General features: G+C 48.9%; 1 protein-coding gene across 12 annotated transcripts; it reads left to right on the forward strand.

Moving 5' to 3' along the window:
* UBN1 (ubinuclein 1) lies at window positions 1-24,964 on the forward strand. Of its 12 annotated transcripts, none has more exons than XR_011803630.1 (19): window positions 1-137; window positions 397-809; window positions 2,223-2,309; window positions 2,823-2,918; window positions 3,211-3,345; window positions 4,023-4,126; window positions 5,907-6,342; window positions 8,994-9,064; window positions 10,368-10,497; window positions 10,719-10,837; window positions 11,330-11,455; window positions 12,416-12,559; window positions 15,453-15,503; window positions 16,659-16,701; window positions 17,046-18,275; window positions 19,345-19,597; window positions 19,922-20,011; window positions 21,824-21,962; window positions 22,532-24,964. XR_011803630.1 is itself a non-coding variant. In XM_038186859.2 (18 exons), the coding sequence occupies exons 2-18, from the start codon at window positions 570-572 to the stop codon at window positions 22,582-22,584; spliced, it is 3,408 nt and encodes a 1,135-aa protein (XP_038042787.2). In that variant the 5' UTR covers window positions 1-137; window positions 397-569; the 3' UTR covers window positions 22,585-24,964. The 12 variants fall into 12 exon arrangements, 10 of the variants coding, with proteins under 10 accessions (XP_038042787.2, XP_038042790.2, XP_038042789.2 ...); XR_011803631.1 differs by having other exon boundaries at window positions 19,345-19,459; XM_038186859.2 differs by lacking the exon at window positions 21,824-21,962.
* The last annotated feature ends 493 nt before the right edge of the window (window positions 24,965-25,457 follow it).

Raw genomic sequence — 25,457 nt, forward strand, 5'->3', positions numbered from 1 at the left:
GAGGCGTGACCGCGGGCGCGGCGCTGATTGGTTGCGGCGCGCGGCGCGCGGCTTTGTGACGCCGGCCGGCTTCTGCGCGAGGCAGCGCCCCCCGCGCCTGTGACGTAGCAGCGGGGCCGGCGGCGGCAGCGGCGGCGGTGAGCGGGGGGCTCCGGGGGGGCTCCGTGAGGCGCAGCCCTGAGGCGCTGCCAGGGCCCGGGCTCGGCCCTGCTCGGCGCTGCGGCTGCGCTCGGGTAACGGGGAGTAACGGGGAGTAACGGGGCCGGGCCCGGGACGCGGCGCGGAGCTGGGCCGCGGGCGGCGCTGAGGTGGAGCTGGGGGTGGGGGGGCTGTGAGGGGGCTGTGAGGGGGCCGCGCTCCCCTTCCCCTGGCCCTGACCCCGCTTTGCCCCCTCAGAGCCCTGCGGTGTTGTGGCGGTCTCAGCCTCCGGCAGTCCCAGTTTCTCCCGGCTCGCTCTGCCCCTTCCTGCCCCGCTGGTGGAATCCCGATGTGCGTGTGCAGCTGGGGCAACGGTTGGGCCGTTGCCATGGGAACGACGCCCTGAGAGGTGCTGAGGGGCGGCCGGAGCCATGACGGAGCCCCACAGGGTGCCCTTCACCACGCTGCACGGCCCGCTGAGCGGCAGCTTCCTGAAGAAGCCCAGGAAGGACGACTCGGAGCAGCCCCAGGATGCGGAGCAGCAGCCCACGTCCGTGCGGATCACGCTGACTCTCTTCGAGCCGGACAACAAGCGCTGTCCGGAGTTCTTCTACCCGGATCTCGTCAAGAGTTTCCAAGCGAAAGGCAAGGGTGGCTCTGCAGGAGAAAAGGTGAGTGTCCACATGGCCTGTGGCAAAGCCGAGGTTGTATCTGAAGGTTTCGGGGACTTTAACGGTGTTCTTCTCTTAGCGCTGCTGTCAGAGGTGGTGGTGTGTTACCTGTGGGGTGCTGAGAGCTGAAATGACAGCTCAGCGGTCAGACACCATGCAGGCCACGGAGCTGGGATCCAGCTGCGGGTTTCTGTTATCAGACAGCTGTCGTGTTCCTCTCTCTGCACTGGCTCTGCACATCAGAAAGCTGATGTGCTGGCAGCGGAGAGTGGCGTGTTATGCTGGTTGGGTTTGAGGTTGCTTGGTTGATCTAAAGTGGTTTTGGTACCTGGTTACGGGAAGCTAAGGGTATCTTACAAAAAGCATCAAAAAGAGGGATATTTGTGCAGCACGGGGCTGTCTCCTTTCTGGGGACTTGGCTTTACTGCACGTGAATGCTTTCCCTGCGGCGCTTGGCAACCGTTTGCGTTTGATGGCCATGGTGCTCTCAGGTGCTGCCTGACAGCTCTGCTTGCCCCCTGGGGGTCATTTCTCAGGTGCAGCAGAATGCAAACATCCAACAGCACCCAACAGTGCTGTGTTATGGACATTTTTCCGTGTTGTGTAGTTAAGAAGAGAACATTGTTTTTTCCACTGACGTGGGGGAGTTGTGTTTTCCTCAGTCTTTCAGAACTCTCACTGCCACTTCTGGCGGCAGCGTGGTGATGGTCGGGAGAGTTTATTAGGCTCTGCTTGTTTTTCCTGCTGCTATTCAGTTCTGGCTGGCAGTCAGTTGAGGGTTTGTGCTGTTTTCCTGAGAGACAGGAGAAACAGAGACAGGTACAGGACTAATTGAGAGGGCACCCAAAACATGGAGATGGCGGTGAGGTCCTGAATGCTTGTGGGTGTCACAGGCACAGCCAGGAACTGCAGAAATCTCATCCTGTAAAGAACGGGGTAAGGACAAGCTCCTCTCATTTCTGCCTGCTAAAGCTCAGTGTGAGCTTGAGAGCGGGTGGGAGAGGGAAGGGAGATGCCCCCAGGTCTGTTTGTTGGTTGGTGAATGGCAGTAATTAAATAAAGAAAAACAAACAGAGGGATTTACACAGAATCTGGAGATGAGTGGCCGGGTACTGTCTTGTCATCCTCTCCTTTCTTTCTGTGAAAGCCCAAGTTGAGAGAAGAGACCCTTAGTTATACTTTCATGGGTTATCGTTTTCTCCGAGAAACTTGCTTCTTCTTTTCTTGTCTGGTAGAGTTCGGTGTGTGTGTTTCTAGGTGCCTGATTCTGAGGAGAAGCCTCTGAGGATACTGTACTGAAGGCTGATTGCTCTGAGCTTTTGCCTGCGTGTTCTAGTCGTGATGCTTTTAATGCACGTCTAATGGGTTTGGGTAACAGGCTGGATTCTGATGGTTTTGTCTCTCTTTCTGCAGAGGAAGGACCCTGCTGATCCCTTCAATGATGATGAAAAGGAGAGGCAAAAAGCAGAGGCTCTTGCTAGGAAGTTTGAAGAAAAATATGTACGTTCCTCTTTATATTATGCTATCCCTTAGGGTGGGTAACGCTGTTCAGTTCTTGGCCAAAATTGCTTTAACAGAAATCAGCAGTCGCTAGCTCTTACATTCCTGTCTTTGTGCAGTCTGTTAGTGTGGCTGGAGCATGCTGTGTGCGTGCTCGCTGCTCGTAGCGCAGAGTTTGCCTGGCTCTGCAGCAGGTGTGAAGAACTGTCAGCCTCTGTGCTGGCAGAGAGCTTCCAGGGGAGCAGACCCAAAGTAACATAAAGTCTGCTGGCACAAAGCTGGCTTCTGTGTTGGGCCAGCATTTTGTTTCATTTGGATGCACTATTTTTGATTCTTTGTGATAAGGCCTAAAACTTAATTGTATCCTTAGAGCGTGAAGTGGGTCAGCACTGGTTTAGTAAAAGAGCTCGTTCTCTTTTCTAAACTGGAGAGAATGTCAGTCTGCTATAGCAGGGCTGTCCCCGCGGTGATTAGAACAGAAGATGAGCTTACCATCCATCTCTTATTGTTTAGGGTGGCAAGAGACGTAGAAAGGACCGTATTCAGGACTTGATTGATATGGGGTATGGATACGACGAATCCGACTCCTTCATTGATAATTCTGAAGCAGTGAGTACTCGGGCAGGTGTGGGGATGGTGAAACAGCTGCCTGGGGGGCTGGGTGGGCACCTGGGAGAACATGAGCTCAGTGCGAGCAGGGAGTGTGCAGGGCTGGGTAACGAGGACTCCTGGGGCAACTGCATGACAGGAGAACACTAGTTAGCTTGGGTGTCCGCAGCCCCACCTGCTCCTCGGGGGGCACAAGTCCCACTCCATCCTCCAAGCAGCTCAAGTACAGAACAAAAGAGATTCTGTGAACACAAGTTTACAGTGCCAATAGATTGTTCTCTCTCATTTCCAGTACGATGAGCTTGTTCCGGCTTCTCTGACTACAAAATACGGAGGATTCTACATCAACTCAGGAACGCTGCAGTTTCGGCAAGCATCTGAATCTGAAGATGAATATGTTAAAGAGAAAAAGAAGAAATCTCCCAAGGTCAGCAAGCCAGCTTTCTAGGAGTATTCCCTCTGGTAGAGCTCAGTGGGTTTGCTGCATGAAGAGCGTTCTCTTTCAAAGCAGAGAGAGACTTGTGAATTGGTGTGGACAGAATAGGCAGGGAGCTGCAGCCTCATAGATGAGCATTTCATAATCGCCTTCTGTCCACATATTTGATGGTAAAATGAAGCTTTTCTGGCGTGCATGAGGCTACTGGTGGAGTTTCCTGGTTCCCAGAGCAGAAATGATAGCGGCCACTTGGCACCTCAGAGGGGCTTGTCGCTGGGGGAATGATGAGACATTTTGGATTTCTCATCTGAGGAGTGCTGGGGGCTTCCCTGGGAAACCAGTGCTTTTGTTCTGTGGCAGTGTCGTTTAGAAACAGCAAGGCTTTCACAGGGCTGAAGTGACGTGGCTGAAAGGGGAGATGGGGAGCACTTGGGATCCCTTCACCTTCATTGACAGGATCTCTAGCATAAGAGCTGGGTGCACTGTGAAATGTTGAAGATGGAATGTGCCAGAACTGTGTTGATTCGTGTATTTGGTTTGGGTTACTGTGTGTGGTGGGGAAGGAGCTGTTCTCACCCTACTGGCAAAGGGCCCAAAGATTGGGGCTGCTGCTCTAATCCCATGAGCAGGAGACACTCTGATTCTGACTCGGTTTTAATCTTTTCCAGAAACGGAAATTGAAAGATGGAGGTGAAAAAATGAAGAAGAAGAAGAAAGACGATTCTTATGACAAGGAAAAGAAATCAAAAAAGTCCAAGTTCCCAAAAGCCGGGTAAGGAGGAACAGGGAACACCTGCTGCCTGACGCCTTGCTTCGGGGTTACAGGTGGTGTTTGTTGCGCTGCAGCAGCACGTGTTGTTTGGGGGTGGCTTGGCTGTGAGCTGTGCAGCCGATGGGTGAGCTGCAGGTGCTTCATGTGTCAGGAGAAGGCAGCTCCTGGCTGGGAAGGAGCCCGGCTCCGCAACGGGACTGTCAGAGCAAGGGGGCATGGAGCTGAAGGGCTCTGCTTTCTTGGAGCTCGGGTTGGGCACTGCTGGTGGGAACAGATGTGGGAGAGCGCTGGGGGTAATGAATATTGGGACCAAGTTGGGAAGGGAAAGGCAGGAAGGAAGTGTGTGAGCTCAGAGCTGTGTGAGTGTCAGGCCAGCATGGAGAGAGGTCAGAAGGCCGTGGATGGCAAGAGAAGGAAGGAAAGTTGTCTGCTGCAGCTATTGCTGGCCAATAGTTTGTACTCCTGCCCAGAGTATTTCTCGGATGAGGGATTAGATTTTCTGTAGTTTCTCTCCTTGAGGGCTATAAACCTGAGAGGTGTTTCTCATCTCGAGGAGTGACTGTTCTTCTGGTCTGTACTTGCTCAGGTCTGCCTGGCCTCTTTGTTTCAATTTGTCTGCTGCCTTTGTGTCTTCTGCTACATTTTCCTCCTTTTTTTTTTTTTCCTTCTTCCCGTAACTGTTCTTTTGGATTCCCTTCTTCCTGCATGGATTTGCTTTCTGGCAGCACCAAACCATGTCTGACACAGAGCAGTCAGTGTATGATTTGCTAATTAGGAACAAGGGAAGGGAATTTGCTGCCCTATTTCAAGCAGAGACGAGAAGCTTCAAGCTGCTGTCACACTCCTGCTTTGGTTCCTCTGCACTAGTTGTTTGTGTGTTTCCAATTCATCCTTTCTAGAACAGTGCACATGGCTAAATAAGAACATAACCAGCTGGGGAAGTTCTGAGCTCCATCAGCTCTGCAGTGAGAGGGGGCTTGTTCATCAGTGAGTCTCGTGCTGAGGCATTCCTGTTCCTGGTGTGAGCGCTGCTGTGTCGTGAGCCTGTTGCTTGAATCCTTGTTTCCCTTCAAATTCAGGTTGCACAGTTGAGAAGAGTTTTACTTTGGGATCCGTAGAGTGGGGGTAATGGATGGAGGGAGTGGTTTGCAGCCCTGAAGCAGCTGTGTGCCTTAAACATGGAACATAGAGCTCGAAACTGCTGTCAAATTGAGAGGCAGGGAAGTGTGCAGAACAGCAGCAGTACACGCATCCCGAGTCCCCAGCTAGTTTCCGACCCCTGAGTAGTTGCCGACTACTGTTTCCTTCCCTACAGCATAATGTGCTTGAGGACAGTTACATTAAACAGCATAAATCTTTCTGTTCCCTAATTATTGTTTCATAGATGATAGTGACTAGACCTGATACAGGAGTTGAGACAAATGCATTCAGAAAGCTTAACAGGTTACAGACGAGGAACCGAAAATTAAGTCTGATGAAACTGGCTAAGTGAACACCTGGTGGATAAGTTATTGAAGAAGAGAGATGTGACGGAATGAATGAAAATACTTTGTCCTGTTGGGCACGTGATACCCAGTGAGGCTTCAGGCCTCCAGTCTTATCCTTAACTCTTAGGTATGGCCTGAAGAGGAAATAGTTTATTTTTCCTGGTGTAATTGGTGAAGGGCTAAGACTTCCCAAAGCATTGGTGCATGTGGCTGAACTGGGATGAAAGTATCCTTGTCTGTTCCTCTTGATCTTATTTATTTCTCTCTTAATTCTCCTCTTCCCTTCTTTGCAGCTTTACAGCATTAAATGCAAGTAAGGAGAAGAAGAAGAAGAAATACTCCGGAGCTCTCAGCGTCAAGGAGATGCTGAAGAAGTTTCAGAAAGAGAAGGAAGCTCAGAAGAAAAAAGACGAGGAACAGAAAGCGGTGACTCCACCAGCAGAGCCTCCAACCCCAAGAGAGGCAGAGGCAATGCCTGACCCCTTGCTGTCGCTCTTCGGCCATGCCAGTGAAAGCGACCTCCTGCAGGCAGCCACGGCCATGGACTCCTTGACTGACCTCGACCTGGAGCGGCTCTTCAGCGAGTCCCCCGAGGGAAGTCCCTTTCACGACGTGGAGGACGGGAGCGATCCTGCTGGGACAGGCTTAGAGCAGGATTTCAAGCAACCGCCCTCCCTCCCGGAAGGACTGCCAGCCCCTTTGGAAAAACGCATCAAAGAACTGGCTCAGGTACAGCATGTGGCCGCCTGGCTGCTGGCGGGGGGCAGCTCTGCTGGGTTCTGCACCCAGGCTCAGAGCAGGCCCCGATGGGGCCAGGCAGGAGCCCAGCTTTCTGTCACTCCATTTGCTTTTATGGCCAAGGTGCTTTCCTGAACGTTGGCATGTCAGACAGAGGCAAAGCGCTGGTCCTCAGCCTTGGTGTAGTCTGAATTCCCCGCGCTCAGGATTCCAGCTGTCACTGTGGTTTATTTACCTCCGTTGCTTAAGTATGGGTTGATGCAATAGGTAATTTCCAAAGGTTAACATGAATGGACTTAAAACGTGAACCAATGGGTCCGAGGGATAAATCCCACCGTAATGGTTTTTATGTGCTGTGATGAGCAGGGCAGCATTTCTGAAGGGGTGTGCAGAGTTCTCTGTGTAAAATGGGTGCAGCTGGAAAGCATTACCTGCTGTGCAGTGTGAGGGCAGCCCTGCAGAGGGGGCTGGAGGATTTGCTAAAACTCTTTTCCCTATAATGCAAATGGATGCCTTCGGTGAGGCACCGGTACTGCTGGCAGCTCGTGGGCTGGAGTTTCCTTGCTGACAGTCTGGGTTCTTTCCCCTTCTTTAACTTCCCAGCGTTGCAGCACTGCTGAGGGAGTGGAAAGCATTAAGAAGGGTGAGCACCTTTGCCTGTAGCTCCTCTTGCAGCTGGACTTCTGTGGGACCACCCATCTGCTCCAAAAATACTGTAACCTGCCTCAGAAAGCAGTTCTGGAGGAGCGGGGAGCATTAGGAGCTGGTCAGGGATCCCTCTGCTGGCATGCCACAGAAGTACACTTTCTGACTGGGGGGTTCTCTGGTGGCTGTCACCATCAGCCTGTCAACAAATGCCGACCTGTTTGGTTCCTGCTGTTAGGCTTCCTTATAAATATTGATTTTAAGCCCTAAACAGTACTCGTAGAGCTCTGCAGTGTTCTGCCATCTGGTGAAGATCAATTTAGAGTGCCTGTTATTGAAGCATCTCTTGCTTAATAACTCCTGTTGCTGAAGATTAGCTTCTGTTAAAGATAACTGGTCTGCTGAGAAATTTTAAGCATGGTAAGAGTGGTGACGAGCAGGCAGAAGAGAAGTAGGAATTGAAGTAAGTATTGGCACTGCTGATGAAAAGAATGGGCTCTTTGTGGATGTTACTACTTGCTAGTTGTGCTGTTAACAGGAAACACTGAAACAGCTGCTTCTGAACTCCACTTGACTCAAAGGAGATTATTGCAGACGCTTCTGTGATACCAAGTTAATGATTATGTTGCTGCAGGATAGGGTGATAGCAGGCTGTCCCCAGAGCTTCCTGCTGCTGTGTTTCGTTGCTGGACTCTGTTAAGAGGGCGAGCACAAAAGGCAAGAAGTGACAAACTGAAGTCTGTGGGTCAGTCAGGACTTTGGGACGTGAACTCTATTGCAGGTGGGAGTGGAGGTGCCACACCTCTGCCTGAGAGCCTGCTGCTTCCATCCCATCAGGTGGGAGCACCTCAGGGGTCACCCAGAGCCAGGCATTTCCTCTTCTGCTTCAACTGGTTTGATTTTAACCCTCCCCTTCCTAAAGGAACTTCCATGTTGAGGGTTGCCTTTTTAGCATTGCGCCTTCTCCTTTGATATCGCCAGCTTCCTGTGACCTGACAGAGATTGCTGCAGGAATGTACGTGCCTTCTGGGCATAATTTCATTGCTTACCAGCCTGACTATGGAAGCGTTAAATCAGGGGATTTCAAAATCACGCCTGTCTCTCCTGGTTCCCTTTCCCATGCAAGGGATCAGTAACTCGATGTGTTTTGTTGTGGCGAACCCCAGTTTTGTTTACATCAGTTCTCCTGCAGTCAACAGGCTGAAAGCTCCGTGACAACTTTCTGCCATCTCATTCATCTCCTGGAATTATTTTCCCGCTGGACATATTTTTCATGGGTGTGATTTTTTGGGCAATGCTGTGTGTGCTGCAGTCATAGCTCAGGAAGCTTCCCGAACAGGATTTTTTTTTAGTTTCCATGGTGTTGATAGGAACTAACATTTCCCCTTTGGCTACTAGTCTTTCCGTTGGTTTCTTGGCTCGGTGTCCACACTGATCCAGAAAGCCTGGTGATGAGTGTCCCCACCCCTCGTTAAACGTGACCTGGATGATCTTCCTTGTTCCAGGGACAAGCCCTGTGCTTGTATTACTTAATCTAACAGCTCCAGGGAGAAGTTAAAACCCTGTCCTAAATCCGTCCCTTCTTCCCATGGGAATTATGCCAAGGAAGCCGGCTGCCACCAAGCAGTCTCCTTTGCCCCGTTCAGTGGAGGAATGTTCACTGCGTTGTGCCAGCCCCCCTGTATCCAACGCCAGCACATCCAGACAGGAGAATCCAGAAGGGGAGGGTGCGTGGGCAGGCCTGGCTGCACCAACTCAGGTGGTGGAGCTGGACTTGAACTGAGGAGGCCTAAGTGGAAAGGACACAACCTCCCAACAGTCTGTCCCCTGGGGCAGTTGTTAGTCCACCTCCAGCAGGGAGCTGGTGCAGAGTTCAGTGAAATAAAGCTGTCCTGTTCTGTAGTGTTTCTGAAGTGGTTTAAAAAACCATTTGATCACTTGTGCCTGTCTATATCTGTATGTGAAACGATGATGACTTGGTGTTTGCTATTTTCCAGGCTGCCAGAGCTGCAGAAGGAGAAGGCAAACAGCGATTCTTCACTCAGGATATCAACAACATCATACTGGAGTAAGTGCTGCCAGGGAAGAGGAGTGGGGCTGGTGTGGGGAAAGGAGAGTGTCAGGGAAGCATCGCTTTCTGGTAAAGTCAGGAGCAGGTTTAACAGGAGGTGCGGGGGTGTCCTCCTACAGGTCTTCCACACAGAGCATGCCTAAGATAACACGAATGTCTCGGAGGAATGGCTTTGTCGAAATGTGTGTACTTAAGGTAGAAGAAGATGGCAGGATATATCTCTATAGCTCTCATTCTCAAGATAATGCTTGATATTTGTGCACTTTTTTTCACTTGACTTATGATTGCAGCATGATACAAGAACAGTAAACCTCCTCCTGTCAGAGATGTCAGGCATATTCTTTGCTGTTTGTGCTGTATGGAATATTTTTAAACTGGAATAAGGCTGCTGTGTTCCACTGGCATTCTGTGCAAACTGGAGGAACTCTATTACTGCTCCTATCTTGGTAGAACTGTAGCATGCCAGGGCAGCTTCACACAGCTGTTGACAATGGCTTCATTCTTCTTCAAGTGCCTGCAGAAGATGGAGGAATGCATACAGCTTTGCGATCATCTCAGTGTAATGCTTAAACAGAGGCTTTAATTTTCCTTAAGGTTTATCAAGACATTTGGAGGGAATTGCTGGAAGGAATTTTCTGAGTCTGTTTGCTTCTCCTTTCAAGTGGTGATTATCACCTTTTAGCATTCCAGTGCTGACTGCACAAACACTCCTAATCTGGTTTAAGCCTGATAATTTTAGCTGTTTTCAGAAGTGATTTAAAAGAATTTGTGTGACTTGGCAGTAGAATCAGTTAGGAGTTTTTACGCTGGCAACTGATGCTTAGAGGTGGCTTAAAAAGCTTGTTTCTTAAGTTATGTATAACTGCATAGATGGGTTTGACATGTACTGACCTGTCTAGCCTGTTCACTGGGAAGTAAGTTCAAGCCCGAGGGATAAAGTTTGATTCTACATTATCCAGAGGTAGACCACAGTAGTGTCTGACAGAAGCAGTGTGTGCCTCGTTTCACTGTCTGATGCTCCCACTCCTCAGCTGCCAAGATGAAATGCAGAATAAATGAGATTGCTGATGTATTTTGTCGTTTTTTAAGATACTCTGAAGCTACAATGAAAGGCATAGCTTGAGATAAAGGGCTTGAGCCCATTGATTCTAAAATATAATGAACTGTCGTGTAATTTGGCTTGTACTTTCTCCCTCTGTCCCTACCTTCAGCTTCCCACCTTGCACCACAATTGCATTTCAGTTGCTTAGAGGACCCGTGCCAGGTCCCTGGTTAATGTTGTGTTTGTCTTGTTCTTCAGCATAGAGCTGCAGACCCGGGAGCTGAACAGCCAGATCCGCTCCGGGGTGTACGCCCACCTGGCTGCATTCTTACCTTGCAGTAAGGACACTCTAGTCAAGCGTGCCCGTAAGCTTTATCTCTACGAGCAGGTGAGTGAATTTGGCAGCACAGCCTTGTCTCACGTGCATGTTACCCTGATCTCGAGAGCAGAATTGTTCTGTGTAATGTGCTGTTGTCCTCCATGTGAGCATGCTTCAGGCTCCACGGCTGGTGGTGTGGGTTCCAAACTGGCAAGGTCTTGTCCTGCTGGCTTGAGTGTCATGGCTGAAACACAGCGCAGAACCTCAGTCTGCTTTGTGATGTGCTCTAGGGTGGCCGACTGAAGGAGCCCCTGCAGAAGCTAAAAGAAGCCATTGGTCGAGTCATGCCAGAGCAGATGACTAAGTACCAAGAGGAATGCCAAGCCCATACTCAGGCCAAATTTGCCAAGTAAGCTCACTGTTTGCTTGTTAAGCATCTGTAGCTTTCCTCAGCAGGTTCCCTGGGACCTATAGGCTGCTCTCATGAAGTTTACCACCTGTTTTTGTTCTCTATTCAAGAATTGCTGATGGGCATTAATTGGCCTCATTAAGCTTTTTGTCTTCTTTGCACTATCTATACTGATGCCACCTACAGCAGCATTGATGGGATCAGAACTTGGCTGAAGTGTTTCATTTCTGCCCGGGCCTGTTTTTAGGAAGATGGCAGCCAGAGCACAGTCAGGTTGGATCAGACCTGTGGTCTCTACTACATAGTACTGGGAAGTTTCTCAACATCGAGCACGTAGCTCGGCTTGCACCATAAGCCAGATTTTTGAGGCCCTTTTCTGAGAGTTTGTTATCATTGACTAGCAAGACCTTAGAACAGTCTTGTTCAGAGATTTATCCTGGTTTTGAATTAGCCAGGACAATGACTTCCACACTGTTCTCATCTCTGTTTTAGAATGCTGGAAGAGGAAAAGGACAAAGAGCGAGAGCGAGTTTGCTCTGATGATGACGACGATGAAGAAAAGGGAGGAAAACGCGTTATGGGACCACGAAAGAAATTTCAATGGAATAATGAAATCAGGTTTGCATAATTTAGATATTAAGGCAACCTGTGACTTGCTTCACTTCCAGCTGTGCAGAATAATGCATTTTAATATTTGTATCTTGGTTTCAGAGGAACAGCACTAGCGGCTTTTAGTAATAGTCACCTTGGAGGTGTGTGGAAACCACTATTGCGGTTACTAAATCTCAACTTTAAATACATCCCAAAACTAACCCATTTTCAGGTACAGGCCAGCTCCGAGAGAAGCACTAAGCCTCTGTGCGGGGGCCAAAAAGAGGGAGAGATCTTTTGGGAAAAGAAGTAACTTGGCTGAACTGCTGAAATCCTACTGACTAGACTCTTAAACAACATTAGATTTCTGGCTGTGAAAACAGTTAAAGCTTATGGGGATTGCTGCCCCTGCCACCCAAGGGTCTGACAAAGAACAGAGTGCTGGATGAAGGGGAGAGTGACAAAGGATAAAATAAGAATCAATCATGTTATCATTTTCATCTTATTCCGTAACAAATTGGGGTGCTGCTCCATAAAAGATTCATTTAGAACAAAGAGGGCTTCACTTTCTGCCTTCTCATTGCTCTCAGCAGAAACTTCTGCAGAGGGGTTTGGATCTGCAGCAGTTAAATGACACCTGTAATTCTGTCACTCGTTTACCACCTCTGCTGTTTGAAGATACTAAAGTGGGAAGGTGTAGTATAAGGCTTTTTTCCTCTGGTACATCTGTCTGTGTGCACACCTACAGAGAAATGTGCCATTCCCTGCCTCTTTCTTCCAGAGGCAGTTCAGGGTTAGCTTTATTAGCAAGGTGTTTGGAATGCCCGGACTCGAATCCTGTGCTCAGCTGACTACAGTCTGATCCAGAATACTTGTGCAAAGCCAGGCACATCTTAGCATACTCATCTAGCCCTGGATAAGCAGAATGACCTCCATCTGGGGAAAGTTAATCCAAGTAACTGTATTTGAAATCTTCCTGTTCTTCAGGGAGCTGCTTTGCCACTTGGTGAAGATTAAGTTGGATGGTTATGAGCTTGACAAGAATAAGGCTCAGTCTCTGGAGGATTATGTGAAGACCTTCCTAGATGGAGAGGTGAAGCCCCTTTGGCCAAAAGGCTGGATGCAGGCCAGGTGAGCAAGAATCATGTTGTACTCCAGGGATTCCTTATCATAAGGGACCTCTGAAGGTGGTTAGTCCTATCCCTGTTCAAAGAAGGGCCAGCTTCAAAGTTAGGTCAGATTGCTCAGGGCTGCGTCCTATTGAGTTTTGAAAGTCTCCATGGATGGAGATTACAACAGCATCTCTGGGCCACTGTTCTGATACTTCACTCTTCATGAATCTCTTCTTGTTTCTAATCGGAATTCCCCTTGCTGTGCTGAACCGACTGTTCCCTCTTTGCTTTTACTGAGTGCCTCTGAGAAAGGTGCCTCCGTCTTCTTTGTGGCTCCCTGTCCCCAAAGCTCTTTAGGTAGTAGATTCCATTAGATCCCTCCTTGGTCTTTGCGTTATCCAGGCTGAGCAAACCCAGTTCCCTCAACCTCTCCTTGTATGTCACATGTTCCTCAGCCATCTCAGTGGCTCTGGACTGTCTCCAGTTTGTCAACATCTTTCTTGTATTGTGGGGACCCCGAAACTGGACGCTGTATCCAGGTGTAACCTCACAAGTGCTAAACAGAGGAGAATAAGCACTTGAACTGTTGGCTGTGCTCTTGCTCCCAGTATTTAGGTAGCTTTCAGCAGTACACCCGTGCAGCAGTGGCTTGTGTTCTGCTTGTCTGCAAGTATCCCAGGTCCTTTTCTGCAAGGCTGCTGCATTGCCAGTTGTCCCCAAGCCTGTGTGGCTGCTTGGGGTTATTCCATCCCAGCTGCAGGACTCTGCGTTTGTCTTTGTCGAACTTCACAAGGTGGTGTTGGCCCCTTTCTCCAGCCTGTCGAGGTCCCTGTGAATGGCAACCGTGCCCTCCAATGCCTCCCACCCTGTTTTCGTGTCGCCCTCAGGCTTACTGTGAGTACAGTCTGCTGTTGTCCAGGCTGTTAGCGACGCTGTTGAGTGGTCTTGGCCCCAGCATTGACCTCTGGTGGATGCCCCCGGGTATGACAAGTCTCGAGTTAGAACGGGCACTGAGGTGAGGTGGACTGGTCAGTGGTTTCTTGAATCGGTATGACAAGAGATCTTTTCAGACCCTTGGGGAATTCTCCCCTAGACCTTCCCAAAATAAAGCAAAGCAGAAAGCTTTAGCGACTTTGGGACTTTCAGGAGACCATCAGAGTCAACAGAGTAAGTAGGAATTGGGTGTGGTTTTCTTTACCCCATGCCGTGTCTTCACTGCTGTTTCCTGCTCTTTCATGCCCTCCATCATCCATGCCATTGAGCCGGCGATTGCAGAGAGCCATGCACATTGCAGAGTCATTCTGCTGGGACTGTCATCAGCTTCTGGCCTGCTTCGTTTTGCTCACTGGCTTTAAACAAGTACAGTCCAACTGCTGGAATCTCTTATCTTAAACAGCTGGATGGGTCTTCTTTCTCTGCTGAATTTGCTTTTTGGGTTTCATGGGTACCAGCTCTTAAGAGCAGTAAGTGTGAGAAGCAAATTACAGCTCCATTTGGAAGAATCCATAGCCATTTACTGCAGTTGCATGTGCACATGAAGTACAGCATTGTGCATGTTTGTGGTGTGTCGCTCAGCACGGGAGCTGAACTATGGCATTAGGAGCTGGGTGCAGACTCCTTAGTTAATGAAAATATTGCCAGCTTGGGTTCCAGGCTTGGCAAGCTTAAAAATCTCTTTTTTTGAATAATAATAAAAAAAAATATCTTTTCCCTGGAGCTGTAGGTAAAACTGTTCTTAAGCGTATTTGTGTTCCCCCAAGACTCGGTGTAGAGAGCCCTCCAGTGAAACTGACCACAGAATGACTGAAGAGAAGTGGTTTTCCTTGTTGCTTTCCAGTGGCTAAAGGACAATTGTTTCTACTCCTGGGACTTTGTGGTTTAAAGACAGAAGCTAGTCTGCTATCCAGGCAGAAATGGAGGGGAGGGTTTGGCAACATTAAGAGAATTATAAATGCTTTTCTGGATTAATCAGCTTGGTTTGCTGTCACTGTGAGCACAGAAGTTCATCTTCAAGAGGAGCCTGAAGATGGACAGAGTAGCAACTTTGTGTATGAGTTCAGAGTGGCCCTGCCATGGTTCTGTTTTCCTGGTTAGCACTAAAAGGTGACAAATAGAATATAAGGTTAAAATATGTGTGCTTTTTAAGAGAAAAAGGATGACAAAGTCTGTATATTCAGTATGTTAATAGTCTGCCAGGAAAGCATGTTCCACGTGTTGGTACTGATGGGGTATTTATAAGCTTCTCACCCTGACATCTAAGAAAGCAGCTGAGTGGCAGCTGTTTTAGGAGAAATAGTGCTTGTGTAAGATTCTGGTTTACTTAGCTTCAGTAGTAAAGGTTTTTGGATTCTATTTATTGGGCTGTTAGTTCTATTTATTGGTCGTGGCTAGACAATTGCTACAGAAATGGCTGTGCTAATTTAAGAAGTCACCTCCACTGTTTGCTGGGGATGCCAAGGCAACAGCAGTGTGAAGTGTGAAGGCTTCTCATCCGTATCGCTGTACATGAGGCAGGGAAAGGAAACCTTTCTCCCTTGAAGTTAGTGAAGAGCTCTTTGATGATCTGCCAGCTCTTGGATAATCTCTGGCAGCAGTAATACCCAGCTTGAACACTTGTACTGCCTCTCCAGCTGGCTGTCAGCTTTTTAGGCTGGCAGAGCTTTTTTCTTAGTTATTCTCCAACGCCCGCCTTAACGGCCTTCCAGCGCCTACAAGCATAGCTCCCCCCAGAGGGAATTGAGCGGGGGTGTTCAAGAGGATTTTCCTGGAAAGCAGATGAATATTTGTTTACTCTCTGTGGTTTTAATTTCACTAAGTCCCCTGCTGTACTGTGCAGCTCTGTCTCCAGTGATCCCAGCTGCTCTACTGGGTCTTGCTGGATATCACTTCTCATTGCTCTCTTCCCTTCTTAGGACACTGTTTAAGGAGAGCAGGCGTGTACACGGACACCTCACATCAGTCCTGTGAGTATCGCGCAGCATTCCTGTAGAGTGATAACTGGTGAACTCCACTCCCTGGGGCCTGGGTGGATCATGCAGGAGCACCTGAACTCACTTGGCTCCCATCAAATAGTTTGGCGCTGCTTCATCTGGGGAGGTCTAGGGAGAGTAGTTGTTTGTGTGTGACATCTCCCAACAACAGCCTTCCTGAGGTGCTTGAGCCTTAGAGTAGGCTCAAGGATAAGAGCTTTGAAGCCAGGTTGCCTCCTGGCCTTGTTCACCAGACTGGAGTCGGGCCTCTGTGCTGGGCCTTGGGAGGCAGATCAAGGTAAAAAGGAGCGTGCTGCCAGCACTGTGATTATTGCTACCTGTTCAGTCAGTCCTCCCTGGATTCTGGATTCCCTCTTTCTTGTTGCCTGGTTGAAGGAGGGGTATGATGAGCTCAAGCTAGTGAAGGTGGGAGAAACAGGCTTATGGGTGGCAAATCAAGAGAGCCATCGGAATCCAGCTGGGCAGGTGCTTTAATGCCAAAGGGTCTCATGGATCTTGCTGGCAGTCTATAACAGACGATGGTACGGAGTTAGGTTGATGTCTGTTTGACAGACGGTCCTGTTCTTGGCACTGGAATGAGGGGAAGTATGAGAAAGAATATGGAATAGTGTAGTCATCCTTCCCTCAGCCCTGTCATTCTAGCTGTTCAGGGATGTCTTGTACCAGAGACTGCATCTGACCAGACCAAATGATGTATTTTCCATGAATTTGGCAGATGCTTTTGCATCCTTGACTTCTTCTGGGAACCAAAAAGAAATGTGTAGCTTTTCTCCAAAATAGCCTGTGTATCAGTTTCTCTCTGGGTACTGGTATAGTGGTGGGCTCCAGTAGTAGCTCCTGGCCCTGCAGCTGGTGCAGGATGTGTCTGTTGAGTGCTTTCACTGCTCCTTTACCGTTTCAGAGACTCTGCTCCGCTCCCTAATTCATTCCCCTGTGTGGGAGTTGGGGCTTCCTAGAGCAGCAACAAATGTCATATGGTTTTGAATCCTAGCAACCCGAGATGCTGCCTCTGTTCTTTGCAAAAGGCTCAGTGGATCGTCATTAACAGGGCCCAAGTGTGCTCCCTAATAGGATGCTTCCCTGCAGGCATTCAGTGAGCCTCTGTTTCTTTTCTCTCCCTCAAAACAGGACGAAGAAAAAAGTTATCGCGCCTACCAAGATGAAGGTGAAGGTGAGTTCTGCGTTTTCTGGTCCTCATGGTTCCCAGTAGTCGAGTGACTGCCCTCTCAGATCCTGTTTTAAGCCGTGTATCTATGCATCAGGTGTAAGGAAGTTGTATTCTTAAACAGCACTAGTCTGCGCTGGGCGTGAGGAAAAACTGGAACAGCAGCTAGAGTTGATGGCAGCAGGAGTACCAGTCGGGAGGGAGGTGGGGGACCAGCAGGCACAGTTACTGTGCCTTTCGTCCCAAAGGTACTGCACCTTCCATCCCAAAATCAGGAACCTTTCCTTCCCTTTTCAGCTGTAAACCCTGCCTCTGTTTTGACTCTGCTTTCTGTTGTCGTATTGTTCCAGGAACCCTCCTGTAAACCAGATAAAAAGATCTCTATTTCTGTTCCTTCAATGCACTCAAGCAACACCTTATCTTTGTCATCAGAGTGCCAGGCAGGAGGTCTGGGCATCAGCGCCCAGACCAGAGAACTCCTGTCCCTTGGGGCAGCCCAAGCAGCCAGCAGCACTGGTACTCCTGCTGCCTTCATGGACGACTCCTTGGATGAAGACTTAATTCATAATCCTACTACCTCCCTCGAAGCAGTCTCTAAAGAACTGGCTGCGCTTAACAGCAGAGCGGGAGGGAGCCCTGACTTTACTCTTTCTGGAGCTCCAAAAGCTCCTCCGGAGAAGATCCCAACTCTTGCGACGTCAGAGGAGAAGAGGACATTTCCAAAAGCCAGCCCTGCCCCTACATCATCCCCTGCTGGCTCTCTCCAGTCTCCTCTAAATTTCCTGGCTGAACAGGCCCTGGCATTGGGCCAAACCTCTCAAGACAAAAAGACAGAAAACTCTAATTACAAAGAACTCTCTTGCCAAGCCTCACCCAGCAAAATCCTTTCAGATATACACCAGGCTAAACAGAAACATCACGGCCTGGTCCGACCAAGCCATGGGCCTCAGACCTCCACCCCAGTGCCGGGCGCTCAGGTGAAGGTCTTTCACTCAAGCAACCAGCCACAGAAAACTTTCACCTCCCCGGCTCCATTCGTCAAACTGCAGAATCCCAAGTCCTCCTCCCCATTGCCCCAACGCTCTCTCCTCCAGCAGGTCAAATCATCAACCAAAGCTCAGAGCTTCCATTCCTCTGCCTCCCCAGGCAGTGCCCAAAACTCCAGCAGTTCCCACAAAGGCCCAGGCTCCTCCTCATCGTCTCTCAGTTATACAGGAAAGCACTCAAGTGGCTCTAGTTCTTCAGGACAATCTTACAAATCACCCTTTGTTTCTGGTTCCCTCTCAAAGCATGGGGCTTCTTCCAGCAGCTCCTCATCAGGAGCATCTGCAAACCAGGGCTGCTCCTCGGGGAGCTTGCTGCCCGCTGTGCAGGCCCCTTCCTCAAGCCAGGCGTCCAGCCGCCCGTCCCCAAGCTCCTCAGTGAAGAAGACGTCTGTTTCGCAGAAGCTGACTCTGGTGGCACCTCCTGGAGGTTCAAATGGAGATTCTAGTGGGGGCACTCAAGGGGTGGCCAAATTGCTGACCTCCTCCCTAAAGCCAGCTGTTGTCAGCAGCACCGCATCTTCTACCTCTGTGCCGGTAAGCAAGAACGTGCTGACCTAGCCTAATGTCAGGAAGGAAAGGCACTGTGCTGCGTCAGGCTGCCTCCTAACTTGAGACCTGAATTGGGGACTTCAAAAGAAGTTCCTGGAAGTCTTGAATGATTCTGTGGACCGTGGCTGCTTAGGCTAGGAAGACCTGGCCTTTGCTATGGGTCTGTGCTCCAGAATTCAAGCTCTTATTTTCAGCTTAAAGTAACAGCTTATCAGAATGCACTGGTACCTTCCAGGCAGCAGATTTTGGACAGGCTGCGTAGTGTTCTTGGCCTGACACGGTGAGTTATGGGGACAGTAATGTTCCTGTTTAGGCCAGGAGGAAGTGCAGTAAAGCAAATTGCCATGAGAGCTAAAGCCATTGCGTGAACTAAAGTTATAATTACCAATTTGTTTTTAATTAGGTCTGCTAATTTGACCTTACTTAAATTATCACAAGTGATTTTAGTATTATGGACACTTTTCACTACTGATGTATAGAATAAACCTACAGCACTGGGCTATAAACTCACAATGCCTGCCCAGCTGTTTTCGTCCACTTTCTGTTGCTCCCCAGTTACCCCCACAAGCAATGAAGCGATGTTTGGGTCTGACAGTTCAGTGGGATATGTTATCTTTGGAAAGACTCCCGGGGTGCCTATACAAACTTGTATTGTTCAGCCACTGCATTTAATGATGTACAGGCCTTGTTTCTCATCTGCAGACACTCCTAATGTAGTTGCATTAATTTGTTGTCAGCTGCTCGTGTCTGCGTTCTGTTGTGGCACGTGGAAGGAGGAGAGCAGTTCGATGGGTATGTTTAAATGGGCCTCAAAGCCACATACTGTGGAGGCATAGCTCCAGAGTAAGGGAACAGCAGGCTCAAATCCAGTATGGTCACATGTAGAAGACAATAGCATCCAGCAGCTGGATTTTTAGTGTCCTGGATGCCTCTAGGTGTGACCTCGAGAATTGGCAGCTCTCGGGCCCCGGCTGTGAAGATGCTTCTTGCAAGTATAAATGTTGACATGCCTTGGTTTTCCCCCTCCTGACTGACCTTTTCTGTTGCTTTTCAGAAAGGAACTAGTGGAGCTGTGCTGCTAACGAGTTCTTCCTCCTTAAGTGTACTGTCTCCATCCTACAAGTCCAACAATCCAAAGCTGCCAGCTGCCCTGAGCTCCACCCCTTTAGGTATTATCTCTCCTATTCATACCTTCCCTCTTCATGTCATCTCCTTCACTTCAGACTCCTCCCCGAAAGCAGGAGTATCAAAGGATGCAATAGTTACAGGACCTGCTCCAGGAACTTTCCACCATGGCCTTGGCCACAGTGAGTGTACTGCTCATGCATGTGTGTTACTTGTGCCTGTGCTGTCCAGTAACAAGAAAAGCAGTGCTCTGCTGTGTTAACCCATTGCAGACGAACTCACCTCTCTTGCTGTTGCTTTGTGCTGTAGTTCATCCATTTATATCTCTAGCAGTTGCATTTGGAGAACCTTGGGCACATCCTCACATCCTTGTAGCTAGCCCAGAAGTCTCAACAGCTGGAAACTAAGCTATAGGCTCTAACGGCTGCAGCTCCTCTGCTCATTTCTGTCTTTGATGTGTATTTGTTCTTTTTTTTCCCCTCTCCTTTCTTTGTTTTTCTCTCTAGGTCTTCTAGCTGGCTTGCACTCCAGCCCCCACCATGCAGCGCCACTCCCACATTCTGCCCTGTCCACTCATTTACCGCAAAGTCTGCCAGGTAACTTGTCAGACGGTCTTGTTTGTCTTCTGCGCCGTGAGTCATCCTGCATCTCAGCAGGAGGACTTCAGGGGTGAAAGCAAAGTTGTTGCCCTCATTGTGTGACCAATGTGGTCGTTGCTGAGACCTCCGGCCTCCCCACGGTACAAAGCTAGGCGTAGCCCTCGGTGTCCTTTATTGCGTTGTCAGCCAGTGCAAGCTCGTGTGCTTCTGAAACGAGGAGCCCCCAGTGCTTAGAGCAAGTGTTGGTTCCTGGAGGTGCTTGGCTTTGCTGCTTGCGTCGTGGTAAAGGATTGTTCTGCTAGGATTAAAGCTCTGCCTCTTTATGCGCAGTCTGCCAGGACTGCCCAGAATTGAATATTCTGGCTCTGTGGAGTTTTGTCACTGGTGACCTATATAAAATGTGTCAGACCAGAATGTCCTGCATCTGTGCGCTGAGCTAATTGCCTACATCTCCCTCACAGGTTTGTAGTGTGAATGCAGACTGCTTCACTTGGTGGTGATGATGTGATGATTTTGCAGCTAAGCCTGCTCCTGCCCCAGTTTGATGCCCGCAGAGCTAATGCATAGAAGAGATTTCCACAGAACACCTCTGCTCGTAAATGGGGTCCTGCCTGCTGTGTCCTGGTGGGCTGTGAGTGTGCAAACAGGGCAGTGCTGTAGTAGAAGGAGAGAAGGAAGGGCAGTAAGTTCAGCATTCCGAAAATTGAAGTGCAGGGCTACCAGATTGGGCTTGTCTGTTTGGGGAGTTGCTTATGCTGCTGGTAGTTGCTACAGTTATTTTGGCTTTATTGATCAAGTATTTGTTGGCTCTTCAATGCCGTTCAGCATCGCTGGCTTAGTACCCACTGCTGGTGCGGTTGTGTTATTGGGCAGCGTGAGTCTGGTCAGGGAGAGGATGTGCCACTGTAATGTCGTGGCCCTGAGGCCAGCAGCAGGCATGGGGATAAACTCCTGGAGGCAACGCGGTCTCCTGGCGCTTGGCTGTTGAGGACAGCATGTGCTGGCTGGAGAAAGAAGAGACTGCTGTGTGTTGGGTAAAGTTCAAAGTTATCTCCTTTGCTTCTCTTGCTGAAACTTGTCTGATGTGACTTGTTCCATCTCTCCACCATGGTGGAGCAGAAGAAGCAGCCATCAGCAGCAATCGCTGGTGTGAGGGACTTCTTCCTGGTTGTGAACTTAGTTTCAGGAGAGTGAGATGATTGATTTCTGTTTGAAACAGGGTTGTGAAATGTTTTCTGTGTCAGCTGGGAGGTGTTCCCTGCCTCATTATTTGAGGGAATTTAGAGTGGTTACTTCCCTGTTGTTTATAGGGCTTAAAACAAAACAATTTTTTGATGGACTGCTGCTCTTAGGCAGGGCTTAGGGCCAAGAGAGCTGCAAGCACGCAGTGTGACTAGGAATAAGTGGGGACAAACCGACCATTGAGACAGCTTCTGCAGGGACCTGCTTCCTCACCTAGTGTTTTCACATAAATGTTGAGGACTGAGATTAGTGCTGTCCCTCCGGGCAATGTTACCAACCGTGGTGTCTCGCAGAAGATCAAAGTAGACGTTTAAGTGGCCACCATGGTCTTAAAACATATTACAGGGCTGTATTGCTCTGAAAGCTGCAAGGACGCGGGTGTGATGCGAGGTTGCTACAAATGCAAGCAAATGTTGATGTCTTATGTGACCGCTTGTACCAGCATTCATCAAAAAGCCTTTGAGCAGGGAGCATCCAACGTGTGCTTGTGTGGTGTCGCTGCTGTGTTTGCTGCTGGAGGTGCCTGCGTGCTGGTGCTGTGACAATGGTTCCGACTGCTTGCTTTAGGAATACCTGTGCTGGGACTGAGATCTTGCATGGAATGAGCTGTCCTTGTCCTGGAGAAGAAGCTGTTGCTGCTCTGCTTGGTGCCACGGCTGCTTGACTGCACATCTCAGTACACCCATTTGTTCACCATAGTCTGACGGTAGTTTTAATTGCTCCTGGAGAACTTCTTATACCTGAAACTTCCTTACTTTTTTCTGTTCACTGCATTTTCTCATTTCCCCTCACGTCTGCTCCTTTCTCTTACTCCTGTGGTTAGATTCCTGTGACTCCTGTTACTATCAGTGGGTACCTAAGGCCTTCATTACAACGGCAAAGGTCTACTAATGGTTATACTTCAAATCAACTTCAGATGCTAGGTGGCAAGTACCCTGTATTTATAGTTCCCTAGATGGGAGACACGGTAGCGTGGCTTTTAGAGAAAGGCATAGACTGCCAGGAGAGTCAGCACAGCAATCTGAATCTGTGCTGTGGTGCTTTTGCTGGGAGGCTGTAGGAGGCCTTGGTGCTTCCTGTGACTCTTGCTTACGTGCAGAGGAAGGGCTGCTCCCAGGCTGCAGATATCTCCACACACATTCTCCCACCCCCTGATTCTTTGGGCTGCAAAGGGAAAGTCGATCTCTCCGTGCAGAGATCTTGCCACCCTGGCTGCACGCAGCTCCACGGAGCTGATGCTGAAACCCCTTCCCACTTGGTTTTATTTTCTTTCAGATGCTTCTCAGCTTCACGGCAAAGGGTCCAACGCACAGCAACGGAAGTTGTGACGTCTGCGAGGAGGGGAGCTAGAGCACACATAGGATCAAACCCAGAGGACCAGGTCATGGATACCGGCTGTGTCTTTTTCTCGTGACAACTGGAGAGACTAAACTGCAATGAGGAGCTCACTGGTGTGTTTGCTCAGAGGCTTTCAGAGCTAGCTCAGAGGCTTTCGGAGCGAAGCCCCACACCAAGGGCTACCTTGAGCCATGTCCTAATGAGAGAAGCACTTGTAGCACTGTTTTATTGCTGCTGCCCTTCACGCATTCCCTGGCACTGGCATGAAGCTAGAACACGCAGGGGAACTCGGGTGGCTCGGCTTTCCTGCAGGAAGTCCGGTGCTGGTGGATTCCACCCACCTGTGTCTGCGTCTGCCAAGTACCTCCAAGTCCAGTTACCTCCTTGGTCTCCCAGTGGAGGGTATGAAAGGTGCTTCTTTCTTCTGCTTTGGATTTACTTGGATAATTCTAGCGCTGCCAGTGCTTTCTGAAGACATTTGACTTGACTTTTCAATTGTACTATAAAGCTGTGCTACAGTTAATTGGAAGACTTAACGTTTCCTGTGTGGTGAATCTGATGAACCACCTGATGTTCCCCTCTAGAGGAGAATGAGGACTCTCAAAAGAGACATTTCTAGATGCACTCATGGACATTAAGATTTCTACATATTTTGTTTTTTGGATTTTTTTCCTCCAAAGGGATGCTTTTTTCCTGCTCAGTTTTATCTTCATTGCCATCGAATGCATTGGATTGAATGGGACACTTCTCAGCATGTCACATGTATAGGAAGACATAATTCCAGTGCCTTTTATGGTGGAGCAAGAATGGACTAGTAACACACATTTCAGCCCTATTTTGTGTGCTCCTCAACCCTTTTTTAATCATTCTGTATTTAAGATGTATTCTGTTCTATTTAATAGAGCTTTTTATGGTTGCACATCAAAAAAAGCTGCACTGTCTGGACTCCAATGGTGTCTTGGTGACTGCAAACACAGTACCAAATCCAGCAAGAGCACCAGTTCTTATCCGAGTTTGTGCAAGCGGGTTCCAGACCCTCCCCTAAAGCCATTCTTTCCTAGGGTCGTCAGTTATGATCTCTTTGGTGGGCAGAGGGAATGATCTAGATTAACCAAGGTCACTACTATTCAAACGAATCCCAGAGAACAACATTGCTCTCCTTGATTATTTCTGCACTAGAATCATGTGCTTGTCACAGCTGCAGGAATGGGGACCATCTGGAGTTGGGGTGTGTCATTTTTATTACTATTTTTTAAATCTTTTTAACTCTTAGACCTAAATATTTCTCCCCTGAGCACACCCTTTCAAACTGTGCGTAGCTAAAGGCGGGCTGTGGTTCCAAGTGAGCTTTATGGCTTTTGGTTTTCTGCTCTCCCCAGTCTCTTTTCTCAGGCCCCTATAGCCACATCTGAGACATGCAGTAGTGGCACTGATCTGCATAAACTTTACTGGTATTTCAAGCGAAATCTTGCAGCCTTCCTCCCTGGGCTTTGGGGAAGGATGCTGACACCGAGTATACCAGCAAATACCTGCTTTTATTTTCCCCATTTCTGGTAAGATCCATGATGGACTGTTCTCAATTTGAGCTGATGAGTCATTTCCCAAGATCAGCGCATTGCTTGTATTTAAAAAAAAAAAAAAAATGCAGCTCAGATTCAAAATTTGTTTACAGAAAATACCTAGGTTGTAGCAAAAGAGCCAAAGACAGAACTTGTGTTACTAAAACTAAGCACAGCAGTTACTGATGGTCTCCGATCAGCGGATGTCGCACTGTTCCCGTTGAAGGCCTAATCCTGAGAGGTGCTTTGCACCTTCAGCTTCCCATGGTATCTGGAAGAGCACGCAAACGCCTGGCAGGGTAGGGACTCAGCGAGTGACCCGAGGTACTGGTTCTACTCCCTCTCTTTGCTTTCACTTGAATGCTTCTGCTGAGAGGCACCCATGTGCGTGGCCAGAGCAGAATGCCCTCGTTCTAGGAATTTAGCGAAGCCTCTTGCCTCAGGGAAATGTTTATTTGGTGGAAATTCTGTGGGATATTTTTTCTTTACATGCTATAATGAATGAGTGAATGGTATTGAGCAGAGTCGCAGCAAGGCAGAACCACGCAGAGACCTGACAGCTGATGGGGAGCCAGGAGTCCGGCACCTCTGCCTTGACGGGGCAACTTGCAGCACTTCGTGACAGTGTGGGGCGACGAGGCTCCCATGGCACTTACTTAGTATGGCAGTTCCTTTTGGGTGTAAGAGCTGCGGTTTACTATTATATTTTTTTGTGTGTGTTGGGACTGTCTTGCTGAAGATGGTGGGGGTGGTATGAAAACTGTTAATCTTGTACAGAGCAACTGAATAAATTGTTTCAAAGTTTCCAAAATGCTCTTTTTTCCATCTCCTTCCCTCTGGTTTCATGATTTTGTTTTCAAGAATTTGTGTTTTAGGTTGGGTGATCATCTCTTGATCATCTGTTTCTTGAGTGCCTAATGAATTAATTACCTTTTTAGCTAACATCTTTTTGTAAGCAAACTACAGCTCCGTTTGTAGCCACTGTGGTGGTAGAACTGGGCCCTCTCATTTGGTGGCTTTGAAGTTGACATCTGCTGGAGCAACGATGTGATCCTGCATGGTCCTTTCATTCACAGAGGTAAAATAATTGTGTTAATCCCCACAGCCAAGATGGGTCTGCAGTGAATGCGCTTACTGCTGCTTTTGTTGATGGCAGAGTTTGCTGGGGCTCAGGTACTGAGCTCTGGGGGGACTTACCGCAAGCAAGCACATTGCGTGAGGACTACAGGCTGAGACTTGGGCAGAGCTGGACGTGAGCATGGTTAAAAAGCACCACAGATCTGCCAGAGCTTTCACTGGACGAG

The sequence above is a fragment of the Anas platyrhynchos genome, chromosome 15, assembly GCF_047663525.1.
Source record: "Anas platyrhynchos isolate ZD024472 breed Pekin duck chromosome 15, IASCAAS_PekinDuck_T2T, whole genome shotgun sequence".
Lineage (NCBI taxonomy): Eukaryota > Metazoa > Chordata > Aves > Anseriformes > Anatidae > Anas > Anas platyrhynchos.

Coding starts and splice junctions, on each gene's coding strand:
- UBN1 (XM_038186859.2), top strand. CDS start 570: ATGACGGAGCCCCACAGGGTGCCCTTCACCACGCTGCACGGCCCGCTG. Junction 2,310..2,822: donor GGAAGTTTGAAGAAAAATAT/GTACGTTCCTCT, acceptor CTTATTGTTTAG/GGTGGCAAGAGACGTAGAAA. Junction 2,919..3,210: donor TCATTGATAATTCTGAAGCA/GTGAGTACTCGG, acceptor TCTCATTTCCAG/TACGATGAGCTTGTTCCGGC.